This window comes from Chiloscyllium plagiosum, unplaced genomic scaffold (assembly GCF_037043375.1).
Source record: "Chiloscyllium plagiosum isolate Xiang-an unplaced genomic scaffold, Cpla_swu_hap1 HiC_scaffold_25, whole genome shotgun sequence".
Taxonomy (NCBI): domain Eukaryota; kingdom Metazoa; phylum Chordata; class Chondrichthyes; order Orectolobiformes; family Hemiscylliidae; genus Chiloscyllium; species Chiloscyllium plagiosum.
In genome coordinates this window covers 2941239-2959887 of record NW_028270163.1, presented here as the reverse complement: position 1 = coordinate 2959887, position 18649 = coordinate 2941239, and the positions used below count along the sequence as shown (strand labels likewise).

The 18649-nt window shown below is 43.2% G+C and overlaps 2 protein-coding genes across 5 annotated transcripts in view; both read left to right on the top strand.

The window, feature by feature from the left end:
* unc13d (unc-13 homolog D (C. elegans)) overlaps positions 1 to 12597 on the top strand; it is a 198255-nt gene extending 185658 nt beyond the window's left edge. For 3 of the 4 annotated variants that reach the window (XM_088000394.1, XM_088000396.1, XM_088000393.1), the window contains 2 exons: positions 5387 to 5589; positions 7066 to 12597. In XM_088000394.1, coding sequence (XP_087856520.1) covers positions 5387 to 5589; positions 7066 to 7169 — 307 coding nt within the window. In that variant the 3' untranslated portion in view covers positions 7170 to 12597. The remainder of the gene's footprint in view (positions 1 to 5386; positions 5590 to 7065) is intronic. The other variant, XM_088000395.1, reaches the window with a different exon arrangement.
* Positions 12598 to 13561: 964 nt separating this feature from the next.
* On the top strand, positions 13562 to 18246 carry LOC122561961 (histone H3.3A). The gene is made up of 4 exons (XM_043714295.2): positions 13562 to 13636; positions 14967 to 15111; positions 15627 to 15780; positions 16305 to 18246. The coding sequence occupies exons 2-4, from the start codon at positions 14984 to 14986 to the stop codon at positions 16431 to 16433; spliced, it is 411 nt and encodes a 136-aa protein (XP_043570230.1). The 5' UTR covers positions 13562 to 13636; positions 14967 to 14983; the 3' UTR covers positions 16434 to 18246.
* The last annotated feature ends 403 nt before the right edge of the window (positions 18247 to 18649 follow it).

Genomic DNA, 18649 nt, shown 5'->3' with positions numbered 1-18649 from the left:
ACTGAAGAACATATAGATTACATCTACTGCTCTGCCCTCATCAATCCTCTTTGTTACTTCTCAAAAACCTCAATCAAGTTTGTGAGACATGATTTTCCACACACAAAGCCATGTTGACTATCCCTAATCAGTCCTTGCCTTTCCAAATACGTGTACATCCTGTCCCTCAGGATTCCCTCCCACAACTTGCCCACCACTGACATCAGGCTCACTGTTCTATAGTTCACTGGCTTGTCCTTACCACCCTTCTTAAACAGTGTCACCATGTTTGCCAACTTCCAGTCTTCTGGCACCTCACCAGTGACTATCGATGATACAAATATCTCAGCAAGAGGCCCAGCAATCACTTCTCTAGCTTCCCACAGAGTTCTAGGTTACACCTGATCAGGTCCTGGGGATTTATCCACCTTTACTCATTTCAAGACATCCAGCACTTCCTCCTCTGTAATATGGACATTTTGCAAGATGTCACCATCTATTTCCGTACAGTCTATATCTTCCATATCCTTTTCCACAGTAAATACTGATGCAATATACTCATTTAGTATTTCCTCCATTTTCTGCGGCTCCACACAAAGGCCACCTTGCTGATCTTTGAGGGGCCCTATTCTCTCCCTGGTTACCCTTTTGTCCTTAATGTATTTGTAATACTTGAACAGGTGAAAGGATGAAGTGCCCCAGTGAGTGACTGAGATGTGCAGGGCAAGGAAGGTTTAGTTGTTTGCGAAAATGAGGTGATTGAGAGCCATTGAGTGAACATGATACGTGCAATACTGAGGATTGTAGTCCACCAGCCTTAGCGAGTGGCAGAGTCAGAGTGAGTGCGACCTCGTGGGTGTAAAGGAGCTGAGAGATGATGGTGACACTTCCGTAGAGAAGTATAGGAGATCATTGACCTTCATATGGTACTGTTGTGAGTTCCTTTTAAATGCAGGATGCCCCACTGCCTGTGCTGCAATCTCAATCCCGGTTGGCTCAGTTTGTTTGCGTGGACTCCTTTGATCAACTTGCAAAAGATCTCCCCTCCTCTTCACCATCCCATCCACTAACCCCTCCAGATCCCTATCCATGCAGTCGGGAGCCAGCTTATATTTCGTCTACAATATTTGAAGAGTTGAGAACTGCAGTGTGAGTACCAATTCCTGGCTTGCATAATCTAAAGTGATGTGCAGCTGGGTTTTAAACATGACTCCAGAGAAATGGAAGCCAGAAAGCTCTGGCAGTGACAAGTGCTTGCACCTGTCTGGTTGCATGATTCCTTGAGAAATGCACCCAACAGCTTGGTTGCTTAATTAATGATGTGAAAGATTCATTTGAAAAAATTTGTCCCGGGCTACAGTGGACACAGGAAACGCACTTGCCATCACACTTAGCTGCGAATCAGAGGACTCATCCCTATAACTTCCTTGTTTTTTTACTCCTCGCCTCTCTATAAAGCAAAGGATCCTTACTGGCCTTAGTAGCTGTTTTCTCAGCCACTTTCAATTATTTAAGCACAATATACACCCAGACCCCTCTGTGCTTGCACCCCTTTTTTTAGAATTGTGCTATTTATTTGGGGTGGCACGGTGGGTCAGTGGTTAGCACTGCTGCCTCACAGCACCAGGGACCCAGGTTCAATTCCAGCCTTGGGCGACTGTCTGTGTGGAGTTTGCACATTCTCCCCATGTCTGCATGGGTTTCCTCCGAGTGCTCTGGTTTCCTCCCACAATCCAAAGATGTGTGGGTCAGGTGAATTGGCCATGCTAAATTGCTATAGTGTTAGGTGCATTAGTCAGAGGGAAATGGGTCTGGGTGGGTTACTCTTTGGAGGGTAAGTGTGGACTGGTTGGGCCGAAGGGCCTGTTTCCACACTGATTCTAATCTAAAAAAAAGTCATATTGTCTTCTCTTGTTCTTGCTTCCAAAATAAATCACTTCAGACTTCTCTGCATTATTTTTCATCTGCCATGTGTCCATCCATTCTACTAATCTTCCCTCAACTTTGCTGAGGCCTGTCAAGAGGCTACTATATCTATTATGTAGTACATACACCACATTAACCACATTGCCCTCAACAGTGCTGGATTTCCTTAATGAATCCACATTTGTCGAAGTAACTGGTGAATGTGTTTCAGGTCATTGTTTTGAAAGGCTTTCCCATCACCAGCATTAATCTTACTGGCCTGTAGTTGCTGGACTATCCTCTGCATCCTTTTTTGAACAAGCATGTAATGTTTACAGCATTCCAGTTCTCAGGCACTGCCACTGTATCTAAGGGGATTTAAAGATTCTAGTTTAATTGGATCAAGTCTTTTCTCACCCACATTGTAATTGGCTCTCATGTAATTAAATATAATAAGTTCTATCACTGCTTGTTCCTTGTCTATGCCTTTGTTATCTCCAGGCTCTAACACTTGACCTGCATCTTGGCCAACCCCACTTGTACCTCCCATAAATTGGAGTTCATCTACACTATAATCTTTATGTCCTAACTTGCAGTAAGTCCTGTTCAACTAAGATCTGTAAGTGTGCTACCCTTCCACTTGCTCTCATCTTGCTTTTCAAAATTCTGATCCATGTTTTCAAACATGTCCATGACTTTATCCCTATCTCTGTAATCTTCTCCAATCAAAGTCCTTTGAGATGTCTCCACCTCTGGTGTATACTGATTAATTTGCTCCATCATAGGCAGCCATGCCGTCAGCTGCCTGGGCTAAGAGCATTGGGTTGTCTCCCTAAACCTTTCTGTCTTCCTCACAGACAGTATTTAGAGTAATAGAGATGCATAGCATGGAAACAGATCCTTCAGTCCAACGTGTCCTTGCTGACCAGATATCACAACCTAATCTAATCCCACCTGCCAGCACCTGGCCCACATCCTTCCAAACCCTTCCTATTCATATACCCATCCAGATGCCTTTTAAATACTGTAATTGTACCAGCCTCCATCACTTTCTCTAGCAGCTCATTCCATACACACCCCACCCTCTGCGTGAAAACGTTGCTCCTTAGGTCCCTTTTATATCTTTTCCCCTCACCCTGAACCTATGCTGTCTAGTTCTGGACTCCCCCACTCCAGGGAAAAGACCTTATCTATTTCTCCTATCCAAAACCCATCATTATTTTATAAACCTCAATCAGGTCACTCTACTTAAACCTACTAAGTTTTTGCTCACCCATTACTTGCTTAATAATGTTCTTGTGAAGAGCTGCAGTTATTTTATTACATTAAAAGCGCCATATAAATTGTTGTTATTGTTTCATAACTTTATTCTGCCAGGATATGGTTCCATAGTATCCTTTTTGTCAGTCGCCCAGTTTTCATGATGGGCTCTTTGACCACAGTGTATCACAGGGCAGCATGGTGATTGATTAGATTAGATTCCCTACAGTGTGAAAACAGGCCCTTCGGCCCAACAAGCCCACACAGACCCTCCGAAGAGTAACCCACCCAGACCCGTTTTCCTTTGACTAATGGACCTAACACTATGGGCACTTTAGCATGGCCAATTCACCTGCACATCTTTGGACTGTGGGAGGAAACCGGAGCACCCGGAGGAAACCCACGCAGACACTGGGAGAATGTGCAAACTCCACACAGACAGTCACCCAAGGTTGGAATCGAACCTGGGTCCCTGGCGCTGTGAGGCAACAGTGCTAACCACTGAGCCACTGGTTAGCACTGCTGCCTCACAGCACCAGGGACCTGGGTTTGATTCCACTTCCGTTTTTTTTACCACAGTCCAAAATTGTGCAGGTTAAATTGCTAAATTGCCCTTAGTGTCCAGGTGTGTACAGGCTAGGTGGATTAGCAATGGGAAACGCAAAATTAATGGAATAGGTGGGTCTGGGTGGGATGCTGTCCAGAAGCTCAGTGTTGATTGGCTGAATGGTCTGTTTCCACACTGTAGGGACTCTATGAAAGCCAAGCTGATCTGTTCTTTGAATGATGTCCATTTATATGCATCTCAAATAGACTATATTGACTGATGATCAGGGGCAGTAATGCTGGTTGAATGCCTACTCTCTAACCCAAGGGTGAAAAGGAAAATTGTGATAGGCATAGAGTACTGGATAGCACCAAGCCTGTGGCTTTCGTGGCCTGTATACTTCAACCTTGAAAGTAAAGATCAGGAGAGATTTGAGATTATTCATTATCACTCATCCTCCATTGTTGACAGCCAAAATTAACCATCAGTAGCTTGATTGTGAGGACTAAGTCAAGCACGCATTTGATTATGGGCTGCACGAAAGGTGCAATGTACCGACTGCGTGGTTGACAGCTTGGACTGCACATACACATACTCCTGCTCTCTCTCTCTCTCTCACACTCTCTCTCTCACACACTTGGATGGCTTGATACATTACAGGCTATTAGAGTCAATGAGTCATAGAGATATACAGCATGAAACAGACTCATCCAAACATAGTCCAACTCGTCTTTGCCAACCAGATATCCTAAATAAATCTAGATATCCTAAATCAATCTAAATTTCCCAGCATTTAACCCATATCCCTCTAAACCCTTCCTAATCATATACCAATCCAGATGCCTTTTAAAATTGTAATTATATCAGTTCCTCTGGCATCTCATTCCATACATGCAGCACCCTTTGTGTTAAAACATTGCACCTTAGGTCCCTTTTAAATCTTTCCCCTCAACCTTGAACCTATGCCCTCTAGTTTCCCCCACCCTGGGGAAAGACCTTGTCTATTTACCCTATCCATGCCCCTCATGATTCTATAAACCTCTATAAGGTCACCCCTCAGCCTCCAATGCTCCAAGGACAACAACCTCAGCCTATTCAGCTTCTCTCTATAGCTCAAACCCTCCAACCCTGGCAACAGCCTTGTAAATCTTTTCTGAACCCTTTCAGGTTTCACAACATCCTTCCTATAGCAGAGAGACCAGAACTGCATGCAGTATTCTAAAAGTGGCCTAACCAATGTCCTGTACATGACCTCCCAATTCCTCTACTCAATGCACTGACCAATAAAGGTAAACATACCAAACACCTTCTTCACCATCCTGTCTACCTGGGACTTCACTTTCAAGGAATTATGAACCTGCACTCCAAGATCTCTGTTCAACAACACTCGCCAGGATCTTACCATTAAGTGTATAAGTCCTGACCTGATTTGCCTTTCCAAAATGCAGCACCTCAAATTAAACTCCATCTGCCACTCCTCAGCCCATCGGCCCATCTGTTCAAGATCCCATTGTACTCTGAGATAACCTCCTTCGCTCTCAACTACACCCCCAATTAAAGGTGTCACCTTTAAGTTCTTGTTCTGAATTAGAACATTTACAGAATCCTAGATGTACAAAGTTTACAGGCAAAAATGTTAAATGTAGTTTATAAGAAGCCTGAGTATGGGGTAATAACTTTTTTTTTTGTTTTCAGCAATGTTACTTCAGAGCAGTGTTGGAGAGAGGGGGCCTGCCTACTTATTACTGTATTTGATCATGATACATTGGTCAGTGACGATCTAGAAGGGGAAGCTTACTTCTCTCTGCAAGACATCCCAGGACTGGACACTGAGGAACCTCTCAACATTAGCAAGGTTCCTCAGAGCCGATTGGCACTGAGCCATCCAAAACCAAATGGTAAGACATCACTTTTTTTTATATTTACCAGACATTTGTTGAGTTCTTTTCATCAATATGGGTGTCAATACTATTTCAGTATTAGTACCCATCCAAGTGCCCTGATCAAGAGGGTAGTGATCTGCCTTCTTAAACTGCTGCAGTCATGTGATGTGGATATTTAGGGAGGTACTTCTAGGATTTTATATAGTGAAGGATTGGTGATATATTTTCAGTTAGCATAATTTGAGAATTTGAGGGAATTTGCAGATGATAGCATTTTCTTTGTTGCCCTGATTAGATTAGATTAGATTACTTACAGTGTGGAAACAGGCCCTTCGGCCCAACAAGTCCACACCGCCCCGCCGAAGCGCGACCCACCCATACCCCTACATCTACCCCTTACCTAACACTACGGGCAATTTAGTATGGCCAATTCACCTGACCTGCACATTTTTGGACTGTGGGAGGAAACCGGAGCACCCGGAGGAAACCCATGCAGACACGGGGAGAATGTGCAAACTCCACACAGTCAGTCGCCTGAGGCGGGAATTGAACCCGGGTCTCTGGCGCTGTGAGGCAGCAGTGCTAACCACTGTGCCACCGTGCCGCCCTGCTCCATCAAGGCAGTCTATCCTCCACTTCTTTCAATTTTGAGAGAGTTCTGTAAACAACAGAACAATCTGGGAACAGTCTTGTGCACTGAAATATTTTAACAAGCCTCAATCACTATCAGGACATGTACAGCATGGGGCTAGAGACAAACTGAAGCTACCTCTACTCTTTTAAGCTGAAGGTAAAGTTTCATCAAACACTCCCAGGATAGGGACACCACGGGGTCAGATATAGTGTAATGTTTTTGCTGATCTTTTAAATTGAAAGTAAAGCGCTATCTATTCTTTTAACCTGAAAATAAAGCCTCCCTAATTCTTTTAAACTGAAAGTAAAGCACCCTTTACATTGCCTTATCAAACACTCCCAGGACCATACAGCACAGGATTAAATGCAGAATAAAGCTCCCTCTAATCTTTTAAAGTGAAAATAAAGCTCCATCTATTCATTTAAACTGAAAGTAAAGCATCCTGTACACCAACCCCATATAACCCCATCTCAAGACAGATTCAAGAGTGGTTTAGACTGGGCCCCTGTTTTTTCAAAATGAATGAAGTTATTCTTACTGTTTTAAAGCTTCCTCCCCTCTTCTAAACTAAAATCAAAAACTCCCTACATTCCCCAAACCAAAAATGAAGCTCTGTCTACTCCTTTAAACTGAAATTAAAGCTTCCTCTATGCTGTCTCCATCAAACACACCCAGCACCTATATGTTGAGGGTGACACATGAACAATTATGTGAGCTTGAGGGAACACTGTCGCACAAAGTGGTTTTAGGGAATGTGGAATGAAACTTGGAGGAGAAAATTATACACACTACATTTATTAAGACTTTTAACCACCTTGTAACTGTGAGATGTGTCTCTGGCTTTATTTTCTTGGCAGTAGACAACATATTGAAGTTATTAGAGGCACGAAAAGGAGATAAGGATGCTCAGGCATTTGTCAAAATACGAAGACAACGAGAAAGGAAGTCAAAGGAAAGATAAAAGTTGCTGCGACTTTGCATGCCAACACTGGAAGGAATCCCAAACACTGGATTTTCAGGCACCTCATCTCTTTGGCTCTGTAACATTGATGCACAAATGCTTGAGACTGACTAACACTTAGCATTAGGCTTTAATGGAAAATTGTGAAAAGTATGAGATAGTTACCATTGTGTGTGTCTGAGGGTCTGCAGATCAAGTTAGCCTGTCTTCCCACCAGTCTTGCTGTGTTAGTGAAGTCAGCTCCTGCTGTGAGATTTTTGGGGCTTCATGCTATTGCTTTCTTTACTGAAAAGACCTCGATTTCTTTTTGTCTTGAGCTATTCCTTTTGATTTCTCAGACTCATGGAATGAAAATTGCAATTGTCTGCGCTTGCTTTTGTGTTGTCATCTGTGAAATGGCATCTGAAGTGTGCATTCACAGATCCTTGTACTGGACTCTATACTGGTGAGGACATTTGTGTGCAAAGTGAATGTCAGCTGTATGTTTGCAGAGCCAGCAGAGATCATGAGATCAATCAAGATGTTATCTTTCACTGATTTGATATCAGTGGTGCCATTTTGGAACTCAACAGACTACCAGTGTCTTCAGCCAAATGTGTGTTTGTGTTTAGTTTGTGTTTTTGTCATTTTCTCTAATGCAAGATTTGTGTTTGCCTCCAGCTTTTGTTTGCCACAGCTACCTGTATCAGACTTTATAAAAGCTTGGCCTTGAGTGGAATCTGTCCTCCTTGAGCACCTAACTTCAGGCTGAATTTCAGTAATGCTCAGAAAGTGCTCCAATACTGGCAGTGTTACACTTTATACAAAATGTGAAAATTCCCATCAGTTCTGACCAAGAGTTCTCCCTGGTTTCCTGGATGATATTTATCCCTGGACCAATACCTGAAAAAAGATTATCTGCTCATTTTGCTGTTTTGTAGGATCTTGTATGCAACCTAATTGTTGCCTGTCCAATTTTGCAACAGTGACTATATTTCAAAAGTATTTCAGTGACTGTAAATCTCTTTGAGACATTCTGGATCATGAAAGGTTTTATATAAATGCAAATCTGTCTGTATTTCGTTACTATTTATTGGACCCTTCTGTGTGCAAAATTGTATGAGACAATTCTGAAAGGGGCGGGAAGGTTTTCTGAATGTATCATATTGTAGAAGTTCTATTTATGCATTAGAATTGACTTTATGAATATGTGCTTCCTGAGTAACCTGTGCTTATCTGGTACACAAGACATTGTGATTTCTACACAGAAACTGTTAGTGGGTAAGGCTCCCTGGTGGGACTCTAGGTTCTCCAAAAGGCCTTCTAAAGCCATCTGACTCATGGATAGGCCTGGACACTCTGTGTGTCGAATGCATTAAGGATGAATTAATATCACTGTTCACAAGACAGATTTTATTTCTCAAATAAGACACATACCTCAGTTAAAATTTCTCTTGTGCCAACTACAAACATTGAGTAAATTGGAATTTTTAGCAATTAAATCTTTGCACCTCCTTTATCTCTGTGCTTTCTGGTGTATTTGTTCTCATACCAGCTGCTGTGGCTCAGCAGTATTGTCCCTGAATCAAGAGGGTATAGGTTCAAGTTACACTTGAGTGTTACTGAAATAATGATATCCATCTGACAGCTCTCTGGGAAATTGAATACACCCTATTCCAACTCTTAGCCCTTTTCTTTATGACTGCCCACAGAACTGGTTCCCAATCACTGAAAGGGGGCTAATATCTTAAAGGTGACAATCTAGACCTGGGTAACAATATTAGGTTGCTATCAGTTATCAGAAAAAATGCTTGAAAGAATCATTACAGATGTAATAAGTGATTGCCTGGTTAGGGATACCAAATACTGATATGCATCATAAGAAAAGGTCAAGAATTACAAATTTGATTGCACATAGATCTGGATTGGGAACTGGCTGTGAAGACACAGTGGTGATAGATGGATAGTGGTGATAGTGGTGGATTCAGACCATGATGGATCATCAATAGTGTTACTGAGGGATCAGTGTTGGGACTGTTGCTTTAATAATGATGTGGAGATATGTGTTGGTGGCAGAATCTGCAAACTTACAGATGATACAAAGATCTGTGTGAGTGTTAACATTTTGTACAAAGCTGGAGTGCTTCAAACTGATCTTAATATGCTTAATAAGATTTGGAGATTGATCTCTGACTGGCAACTGATAATGTTTAATTTGCAGTATCCATTTTTGTGTGTGGCCAGGATAAATGCTGAAGTTACAGACTGTTCTCGTTCATGCAGAGTAGTGGGTGCATTCACAGGATAACTGATTGTAAGACTCACTTGGAATCCTGTGCCCAATTCTTAATTGGAGTCATAAAGCAATGAAATAGGCCACATTTGGAGCACTGTGTGCAATTCTAGTTGCCCTGCTATAGGAAGGATGTTATTAAATTTTGAAAGGGTACAAAAAATAATTTACAAGAATGTTACTGAGACTGGAAGGTTTGAATTGTAAGGAGAGGCTGGATAGGCTGGGACTTTTTCCCTGGAATGTGGGAGGCTGAGGGGTGACCTTTAAAGAGATTTATAAAATCATGAGGGGCATTGACAAGATGAGTAGTCGAGGTCTTTTCCCCAGGATAGGAAAGATTTAAAATTGATCTGAAGGCGAACCTTTTTGCGTGGTGCATATGCAGAATCAGCTGTCAGAAGACGTGATAGAGGCAGGTATAGTTACAGCATTTAAAACACATTTGGACAGGTACATGGATAGGAAAAGTTTAGAGGGATATGGGCTAAATGCAGGCAGATGGAACTAGTTCAGTTCAGAAAATCTGGTAGGCATGGATGGGTTCCTCACATAGTTAAACTTTCAAAGCCCTATCTACATCCTTTTTTAAAAATATTTTTATTGAAAAATCTTTCTTTACAAAATTAGGAAGTTACAAAAATACAAAAATATAGTATCATAAAATCAAAAACAACAATAAACCAACTATTATACTACTCTATGAAAGAATTTAAAATTACACTTATTACAAATAAATAAATAACACCGCTCAGCGCAATAATGCCATAGCTCTCAACATTTGAGAGCATCAATTATTAAACCCACATTTGTTTGAAATTCTTTCTCTCATGGCATTAGGTTTATTACACCAAATCATCATGGCTAGACAAAAGTCCTAATCAAAATGGTGGACAGATCTGCTTCCAAATAATTCAAAAAGGGCTGCCATGTCTTGTAAAAGTTGTCAGTTTTCTGGTGCATCACGTTTGTAAGAAAGTCTAAAGGAATGTGTTCCATGATTAACTTATGCCACCCTGAAAGACCCATGGGGTTCTCAGACACCCAGCACATCAGAATGTTCTTCCTCCCACAAAAAGTGAGGATGCTAAAAAGCTTTTTCCCATGTACGTCTAAGGGAAGTAAATTAACAAACCCAGGAGCGATGAGACTGGGTCCACCTTGATTTTGGTCCCCAAGACCCTCTCTGTTACTCCTGCCACAGCATTCCAATACGCATGGAGCCTGTGGCAGGACTATACACAATGACTGAGGGCACCTGTATTTATTTTACATTTGGAGCACATTGAAGATCCTGCTGAAATTTCGCAAGACAATCTGGGGCCAGATGAGCCCTACGAAGAATCTTTAACTGCATAGCATGGGTCCTATTACATATGAAAATCCTCCTCGCATTCTAACAAATATCCTCCCAAGTTTCCGAAGTGATCTCAACTCCTAATGCTCTTTCCCAGACCTCACTTAGGCGCTCAATGTCAACTGAGGAACCTCTCCCCAACAAATGATAGAGGATACTCACTGAAAGAGTGCTGTTAGCCTGAAGCACCCTCTTTTCCGTATCAGATCTATAACACTCAGAGCGTGGTCTCCTTTCAGATAAAATCTCTAATCTGAAAGAAACAAAAGAGGTCCCTACTCTACAATCCATATTTCTGAGTTATTTGATCAAATGACAACAACATTTCACCCTCAAATAGATCACCCAAACAAGAGACTCCCCTATCTGCCCAAAGTTTAAACCCGGATCCAATATCCCTGACTGGAAACCCGGCATGCCAACTATGGGAGCAAGAAAAGATGTTTTATACATATTACCCTCTATCTACCTCATTGCCCTCCATGCTTTGACCGTGTTAGTAACTACTGGATTACGGAAATGTAAGACAACTGTCCTCATTTTGTTGAAAAACAACAGGTTGATAAGAGGATACTTCGTCTGGGAGGCCTCAATGACCGACCATGTGGATGCTGAGTACGAACAGGCCCAGTCACTTACAAAAGATAGGAGGAGCTCAGTTGATATCTTCTAATGTCCAAGAGGTCCAGTCCCCCCAGTGCCTGGGGCAGTTGCAGTTTCGCAAGCTTAATAATGGGCCACTTGTAGTGCCAAATAAAAGAACTGGGCAGCACGGTGGCTCAGTGGTAGCACTGCTGCCTCACAGCGCCAGAGACCTGGGTTCAATTCCCGCCTCAGGCGACGGACTGTGTGGAGTTTGCACGTTCTCCCCGTGTCTGCGTGGGTTTCCTCTGGGTGCTCCGGTTTCCTCCCACAGTCCAAAGATGTGCAGGGTCAGGTGAATTGGCCATACTAAATTGCCCATAGTGTTAGGTAAGGGAACGCTAATGAGTACAAACACAACCTACTGGGCAACTCATCAGAAAATCCCTCCTTACCTTGGATCAACCTATTCCATTTTATGTTTCCTTAAATAAGGGAACCAAAACTGTTCACAGACGTGCTCTGACTAGTGTCTTGTCGAGTTTTGGCAAGATTTCCCTATTTTTATGCTCCATTTGTTTTGAAATAAAGACCAACAGTCTATTTACCATCCCTTGCTGAAGTTTAAGACAAGCCTTTATGAATCCTGCAGTCTTTACCTTTTAAATAATGTTCAGCCCTTCTATTCTTCCTGTCAAACTGCATCACCTCACATTATCTGCTTAGTTTTTCCCTACTCACTTAATCTGTTTATATCTATCTATAGACTCTTTGTGTCATCCTTTCCACGTCTCATCTTTTTGGTGTTACCTGCAATATTGGCACAAACACTTCCATCATCCATGTCATTAATATATTTTATATAATTATGGTTTCAGCAATGATCCCTGTGGCACTCAGCTAGTTACAGGTAGACATCCTGAAAATGCTCCCTTATTCCTGACTATCTGTCATCTATGTTAGCCAATCCTCCATCCATGCTAATATGCTACCTTCATGCCATGGGCTGTTTTCTTATTTGGTTGCCTAATTTGGAAATCCTTGTTTGGAAATATTGCATCTACAGGTTCCCTTGTATCCTGCTTATTACCTGCTGAAAATAATTTTAATAAGTTTGTTAGGCATGTTTTCCCATTCATGAAGCCAGTTTGCATCTACTTGATAATACCATGTATTTCCAAATGATCTACTATTAAATCCTATGGATGCTAAATATCCCCAATGGCACATGTTAAATCTTTTATTTTGTCTGCCTCCCTTTTTGAATAAGAGTATAACATATCATAGGGCAGCACGGTGGCTCAGTGGTTAGCACTGCTACCTCACAGCCCCAGGTACCCAAGTTCAATTTCAGCCTCAGGTGACTGTGTGGAGTTTGCACATACTCCCTGTGTGTGTGTGGGTTTCCTTTGGGTGCTCTGGTTTCCACCCACAATCCAAAGATGTGCATGCCCAGTGAATTGGCCATGCTAAATTGCTCGTAGTGTAAGGTGCATTAGTCAGAGGGAAATATAGGGTCAGGGAATGGGTCTGGGTGGGTTATTCTTCGGAGGGTCGGTGTGGACTTGTTGGGCCAAATGGCCTGTTTCCACACTGAAAACCTAATTAAATACTGAGATATAAGGAGCAGTGATATTATACTGACTAAAGGGGTCAGTAGGTTTATCCTTAATTTGGAGGAGGAATGGGGATTATACTGGAATTTGAGGGAACAATGAGATTAAACCGGGATAAGAGGAAGGAGTGACATTTATACTGGGATATGAGGGATGATGGGATTAAACTGGAATAGGAGGAGAAACATACTGGTTTATAGGGCTGGAGGAGTGAATATGAAGTTCCATCGCTCAGTTAAAATGCTGACTAAATGCAAATCCGAAGCTCTGTTGATAAACCTAAGTAAATTATGCTCACTTCCAATATGTGCCAGGCTTGGGCAAACTATGTCTTCCCGCGCTCTATGTGCCCGACCTTGATGCCAGCCGGAGGATCGAAATTCGCATGAAATAAACCAATAGACACTCACCGTTGCTCTTACAATTGATTGGTTCGCTCCGAGGGAATGAGCCTATAGGATGGCGAGTTTAAAGGCCAATCAGCGTCGGATATTGTGACCAATCAGAGCCGAGTGATTTCCCCAAGGGGAAAGGGGAGGTGACGTCAACGCGTCGACACGTGTTGATATAAATAGCGGTGTGGGCGGCCGCTCGCGAACTATAGCGAGCGTCAGGGGAAGGGAGTGTTTCAGGAAGGAGGGTGAGTTTTATTTGAGAAAGGCCCGGGCTGGCAGGCTGCCCAGGAGTGAGCCATCCACTTCTCTACTTTTATGTGTTTCGCGTCGTTGGTATTCGGTCGGGTTGGGGGGGATTGGGTTGGGGGATGGGGGTGGTTTCGGTTGTCGGGTTGATGTGTGGATTGGGGCCGGGGGTTTTCGGCCAGGCCAGCTGTAGTGTGGCTGCCACAAAATGGCGGCGGGTGGGGGTGGGGAGAGGAAACTGTGACAGCCTTTGTCCGAACGCGCTCGGGACAAAGGTAACGGCAACACGGGGTTCCCATCAGCAACCTATTACCCTTTCTGGCCATTTACTGTCCATAACGTTCCTCCCTTCCATCGCCTCCGTTTATCTGTCTCCTGTTTCCCCAGTCTCCGCGTTCCATTCCTTCCTCCTTCGCCCGTTTCCTCTCTTGTCCCTTTCCCCCCTCGTTGCTCTCTTTTGTTGCCCCTCGTTGGCCCCCGTTTCCCCCCCCCCCCCTTGCCCACCCTGTTTCTCTCTCCCCCCCCCTTGCCCACCCCGTTTCCCCCCCTTGCCCACCCCGTTTCCCCCCCTTGCCCACCCCGTTTCCCCCCCTTGTCCACCCCGTTTCCCCCCCCTTGCCCACCCCGTTTCTCCCCCCCTTGCCCACCCCGTTTCCCCCCCCTTGCCCACCCCGTTTCCCCCCCCCTTGCCCACCCCGTTTCCCCCCCCTTGCCCACCCCGTTTCCCCCCCCTTGCCCACCCCGTTTCCCCCCCTTGCCCACCCCGTTTCCCCCCCTTGCCCACCCCGTTTCCCCCCCCTTGCCCACCCCGTTTCCCCCCCCTTGCCCACCCCGTTTCCCCCCCCCTTGCCCACCCCGTTTCCACCCCCCTTGCCCACCCCGTTTCCACCCCGTTTCCCCTGATTCCCTCTTACTCCTCTTCCCTTTTTTTTCCACCCGTTTCCTTGTTCTGCCACCGATAGCGTCCCTAGCTTCTTCCCCACTCCCATTTGCCCTTCTCTCTCATTTTCCCCTCTACCTCCACCTTGACCCGCTTCCCCTGATTCCCTCTCCCCCGCTTCCCCTCTGCACTGCCTTGCCTACCATTTCCTTGTTTCTTCACCCCACCCCTCTGTTTCCCTCTACTGCTCCCGCTTTCAAATTTCACATTTGTCTCCCCCCATCCCTGATCCTATTACTTCCTCCCCCTTCAGCTCTTTCTAGTCCACGTCACTGTATTCCCTCTACCTCACCGTTTCCTCTGCTACATATTTACTACTGTTTTGCTGTGATGATTTGCTTGAGAGATGCAGAAGGTGGACTATTCTAATGCGCTTCTTACTGTCTTAGTCCCAGCTTAACACAAGATGGCTCGAACAAAACAGACAGCCCGTAAGTCCACAGGAGGCAAAGCGCCCAGGAAACAGCTGGCAACTAAAGCAGCAAGAAAGAGCGCACCATCTACTGGCGGTGTGAAGAAACCCCATCGCTACAGGTATTGAGATGTGTGTAATGTAAGTCAGCGGTTAATCCACTGAGAATGTTTCTCATCCTTTCTTGAGGTCGAGTTTTGATCACTGGGATTCATGTAACATTGTAGTTTCTCCTGACAAGTCGTTTGATTGTGCTTTCAGAGCCTTGGATGTGTTGATACAGCCGTAAAATGGCATGTGTAAGCCTGTTGATGGGAGTGCGAGTCAAAACGCAGTAACAAATGACTTGGACATTTTACATCTATGACTAATTTAGTTTCGAGCTATCCATAAAGATGGGTTTGAGATCAACTTTTTTTGAATTGAGATGAATTAGTTGACACTCAGTTGTTGAGCATCATCGACAAAGGGGTAGAGTTGCATGTGTTGTGACCATTTCAGTCTTGATTTGAAATGTAGTCCCTCCAGACAGTTGAGACTTGAGATTTCAGTGATCTGCCATTGATTTAGGGAATTATATTAAGGATATTGAGGGTCATTGATTCATTGTCTGATTTTGTAATCTATCTTGTCTCAGACCTGGTACTGTTGCTCTAAGAGAAATTCGACGATACCAGAAATCAACAGAGTTGCTGATTCGCAAACTGCCCTTCCAGCGTCTGGTGCGTGAGATAGCACAGGATTTCAAGACTGATCTGAGATTTCAGAGTGCTGCGATTGGTGCCCTGCAGGTGTGTGCAGTTAATATTACCATTACAACAGTGAGCGGTGGGAATGTACGTTTGGGTGATACACAGGAAATCTTGGATTAATGAGTGTCACAGTGTCTGACAAGTTTTCTGTGGTCTGTGTTAAAATTCCAAATGCTCCTGATAGTTGACCTACAATAGTCGAGAGTTTCTGTCCTAGAGATACAATGCAACACAAGTGTTTTTTGTTTATTGACAGAGATCTGAGGCAGAAATTGCCTTTTGCACAAGAGATATAGTGCTTGCCACATGCAGTTAAGCATAAAATATATAGCATCAGTCTGTTTGTCCCAAATTGGGTTGTTCATCCTTTGCATAATTTTATAGAGAAATTGACACGGCGTAATAAGACAAGGTTAGAGTTTGGATGGAAAGCATAAGTTCAAATTACGATGCTATGTTGGTGACAGAAGTTAATGATTACTTGTGTAAAAATAGTTTGTGTAACAGTCATATTAAGGTGAAAGCATTTACTCTCTTTTAAACTTCACACCTTTGTTCAACAGGAGGCAAGTGAAGCATATCTGGTTGGTCTGTTTGAAGACACGAACCTGTGCGCCATCCATGCCAAGCGAGTAACCATCATGCCAAAGGATATTCAACTAGCTCGCAGGATACGTGGCGAAAGAGCTTAATTGGAGCATGCTCGTTCCATCAACAATGGACAGCGGGACCTTTTTTAATATTGCAGATTTTACAGATATTGTCAGGATACGGACTTTTAAGGAGTGAAAATGTGCAAATGGAATATGTGGTATTCACTGTTTTTATTCAATTTTCTAAAGTTTAATAGGGTGGGTGGTTAAAATTGGGAGGGGAGCCCTTACTGTTATCTTCAAATAAATACATCGTAGCTAAATTGGAACAGATGCGTTTCCACTTGTTATTCGCATGAGGTGCAAGTGGAAGATACCCATTGCTCCTCAAGCACTTAAGTTTTTGTTTTGTATTATACTTGGGTTTTCTATCAGACTTTCCTAGAGCATTTTGTACTAGTCAACTGAAAGGAATGTACTGGGAAAAATGCTTCCTAAATATTGTGTCATTCCGTTGGTAACTCAGGAGGAATTGATGCAGTCTTACATCGAGTAAATTGCATTGATCTTTTGTACATCAAGCTGGAGTATACAGCTTGGCAGCTATGTACCTATTTATGCATTGTTTTTCACATTATTGATCTATTTTTTGGGGTGGGGGGGGAGTTATTGATTCATCTTTTATGAAATTGTTTATGAACTCGTTGCTTTTTGTTCTCATGCAAACAAGTGGTTTTACATTGGGATAATGCAGATAGGGGCTAGGTTGAATTCTGGATTGAAGTAGTCTGTGCAGTTCTCATAACTGAATGTTTAGCTGTTAGTTTGCTGAATGGCATTCATTGTTGGAGACAGTGGAGTGCTGCTCCTTTGTGATGTTTTCCTGCCTAGACTTGGAGGCTGATTGTACATATGGGAGTTATGAAGTTCTTGGTGATATCCCATGGGCCTTGCTTTGATTGCAACAGTGCAGTTGCCTGTCTGTTTTCCTGCCACAGACTCATTTCCAGGTGTATTGCAGTAGTATTGTTTAGGTGTCCAAAGGTATATTTAACTGTCCTTGGTGTTGCTGACAATGCTGTATGATAGAAGGCATCTTGGTAGCCAGGTAGCAACAATGAGCATTTGCTATTAGATTTGAGCAGATAAAGGCAATAGCTTTACCCAGACTAGTTCCAAAGGATTAAGTTCAGCAAATCTAGGTTTATGCTGTTCTGTCCTCCTGACACTGCAACCACAGCAGCAATGCTGTTTACCTTACCCAAGGAGGCTGAATTGGAGTTCCCATTAGCTTGTTCATTTAAGATTTGGGATTGGGCCACCCAGTGTAGATCTTTGGCAAGCATCGGTACGAATACAGTTCGTGTGACAGGGATATATATTCCCGTGTCACATATTTCCTCGAGTAGTCTCATCCAAGTAAAAATAGCGGTGCTACATTGGTTCCTATTGGATCATTGGCTCACCCAGAACACTTTGACAGAGAAGGTGCTCTGGATGTCTAGTGTGCTCTGGAGAATTTATGATCTATATGTATTGCGCTGAGGTGAACAAATGGATTGTCTTGCTGTCCATGGCATTTGATGCTCTTGTCTACTTATTAGTAAAAAGGAGGCTTGGTGCAGTTATCACAGTTTCCACAGAACAAGGAATAGTCTGTTCCATTTGTTTTGATATGGGGAATTCATTAGTTTGATTGGAATGGGTAAGTTCATTCTGTCGCATCATTTGTGATGGCTGTCAGCATTCTGCTATTGGAGGATGTCTCCTTGCACGGCGTTGGGTGTCTTGTTAATGACATTAGGAAGTCCAAAAGGGCCCACTGTGGTAAAAGGATCACATGCTATTCTACACTCAATACAGGAGCTGGTGTAAAATTGTAAAATTACATTAAAGTACATGAAAACCACAACCTTTTGACTTGCTGTAATGCTGTACTGTTATTATTAGTAAAAATGTACTGTATTTTAAATGCAATAAATGACCAAAACTGAAAACTGTATAAAGGAAACATAGCTCAGTGGCTGTTCAGTTTTGGCAACATCCAGGATCCAGATGTACAGTATTCCATAGATCAGATGTACACTGACTATGGAATCAGCACAGTCTGATTTCTAAGATTGAGTTGATTTGTTGGGGTCTTGTCACCAAATGGTAGTGTGAATGGTATCTAGAACATTGTTTATGTACACTGAATTCCTTTGATCTTTATAAGACAAAGCTGTCAGAAATGTACAGCCTAATGTGCCTGTGCTGACTCCAGATGAGTAGCTCATGATATTTTTTCCATATCATTCCTTCTCAACATCCATCTC

Bases quoted from the DNA above. Each gene is read 5' to 3' on its own strand.
- LOC122561961 (XM_043714295.2), top strand. From the start codon at position 14,984: ATGGCTCGAACAAAACAGACAGCCCGTAAGTCCACAGGAGGCAAAGCG. The intron at 15,112-15,626 runs GTATTGAGATGT...ATCTTGTCTCAG, and splicing joins AAGAAACCCCATCGCTACAG to ACCTGGTACTGTTGCTCTAA. The intron at 15,781-16,304 runs GTGTGTGCAGTT...TTTGTTCAACAG, and splicing joins CTGCGATTGGTGCCCTGCAG to GAGGCAAGTGAAGCATATCT.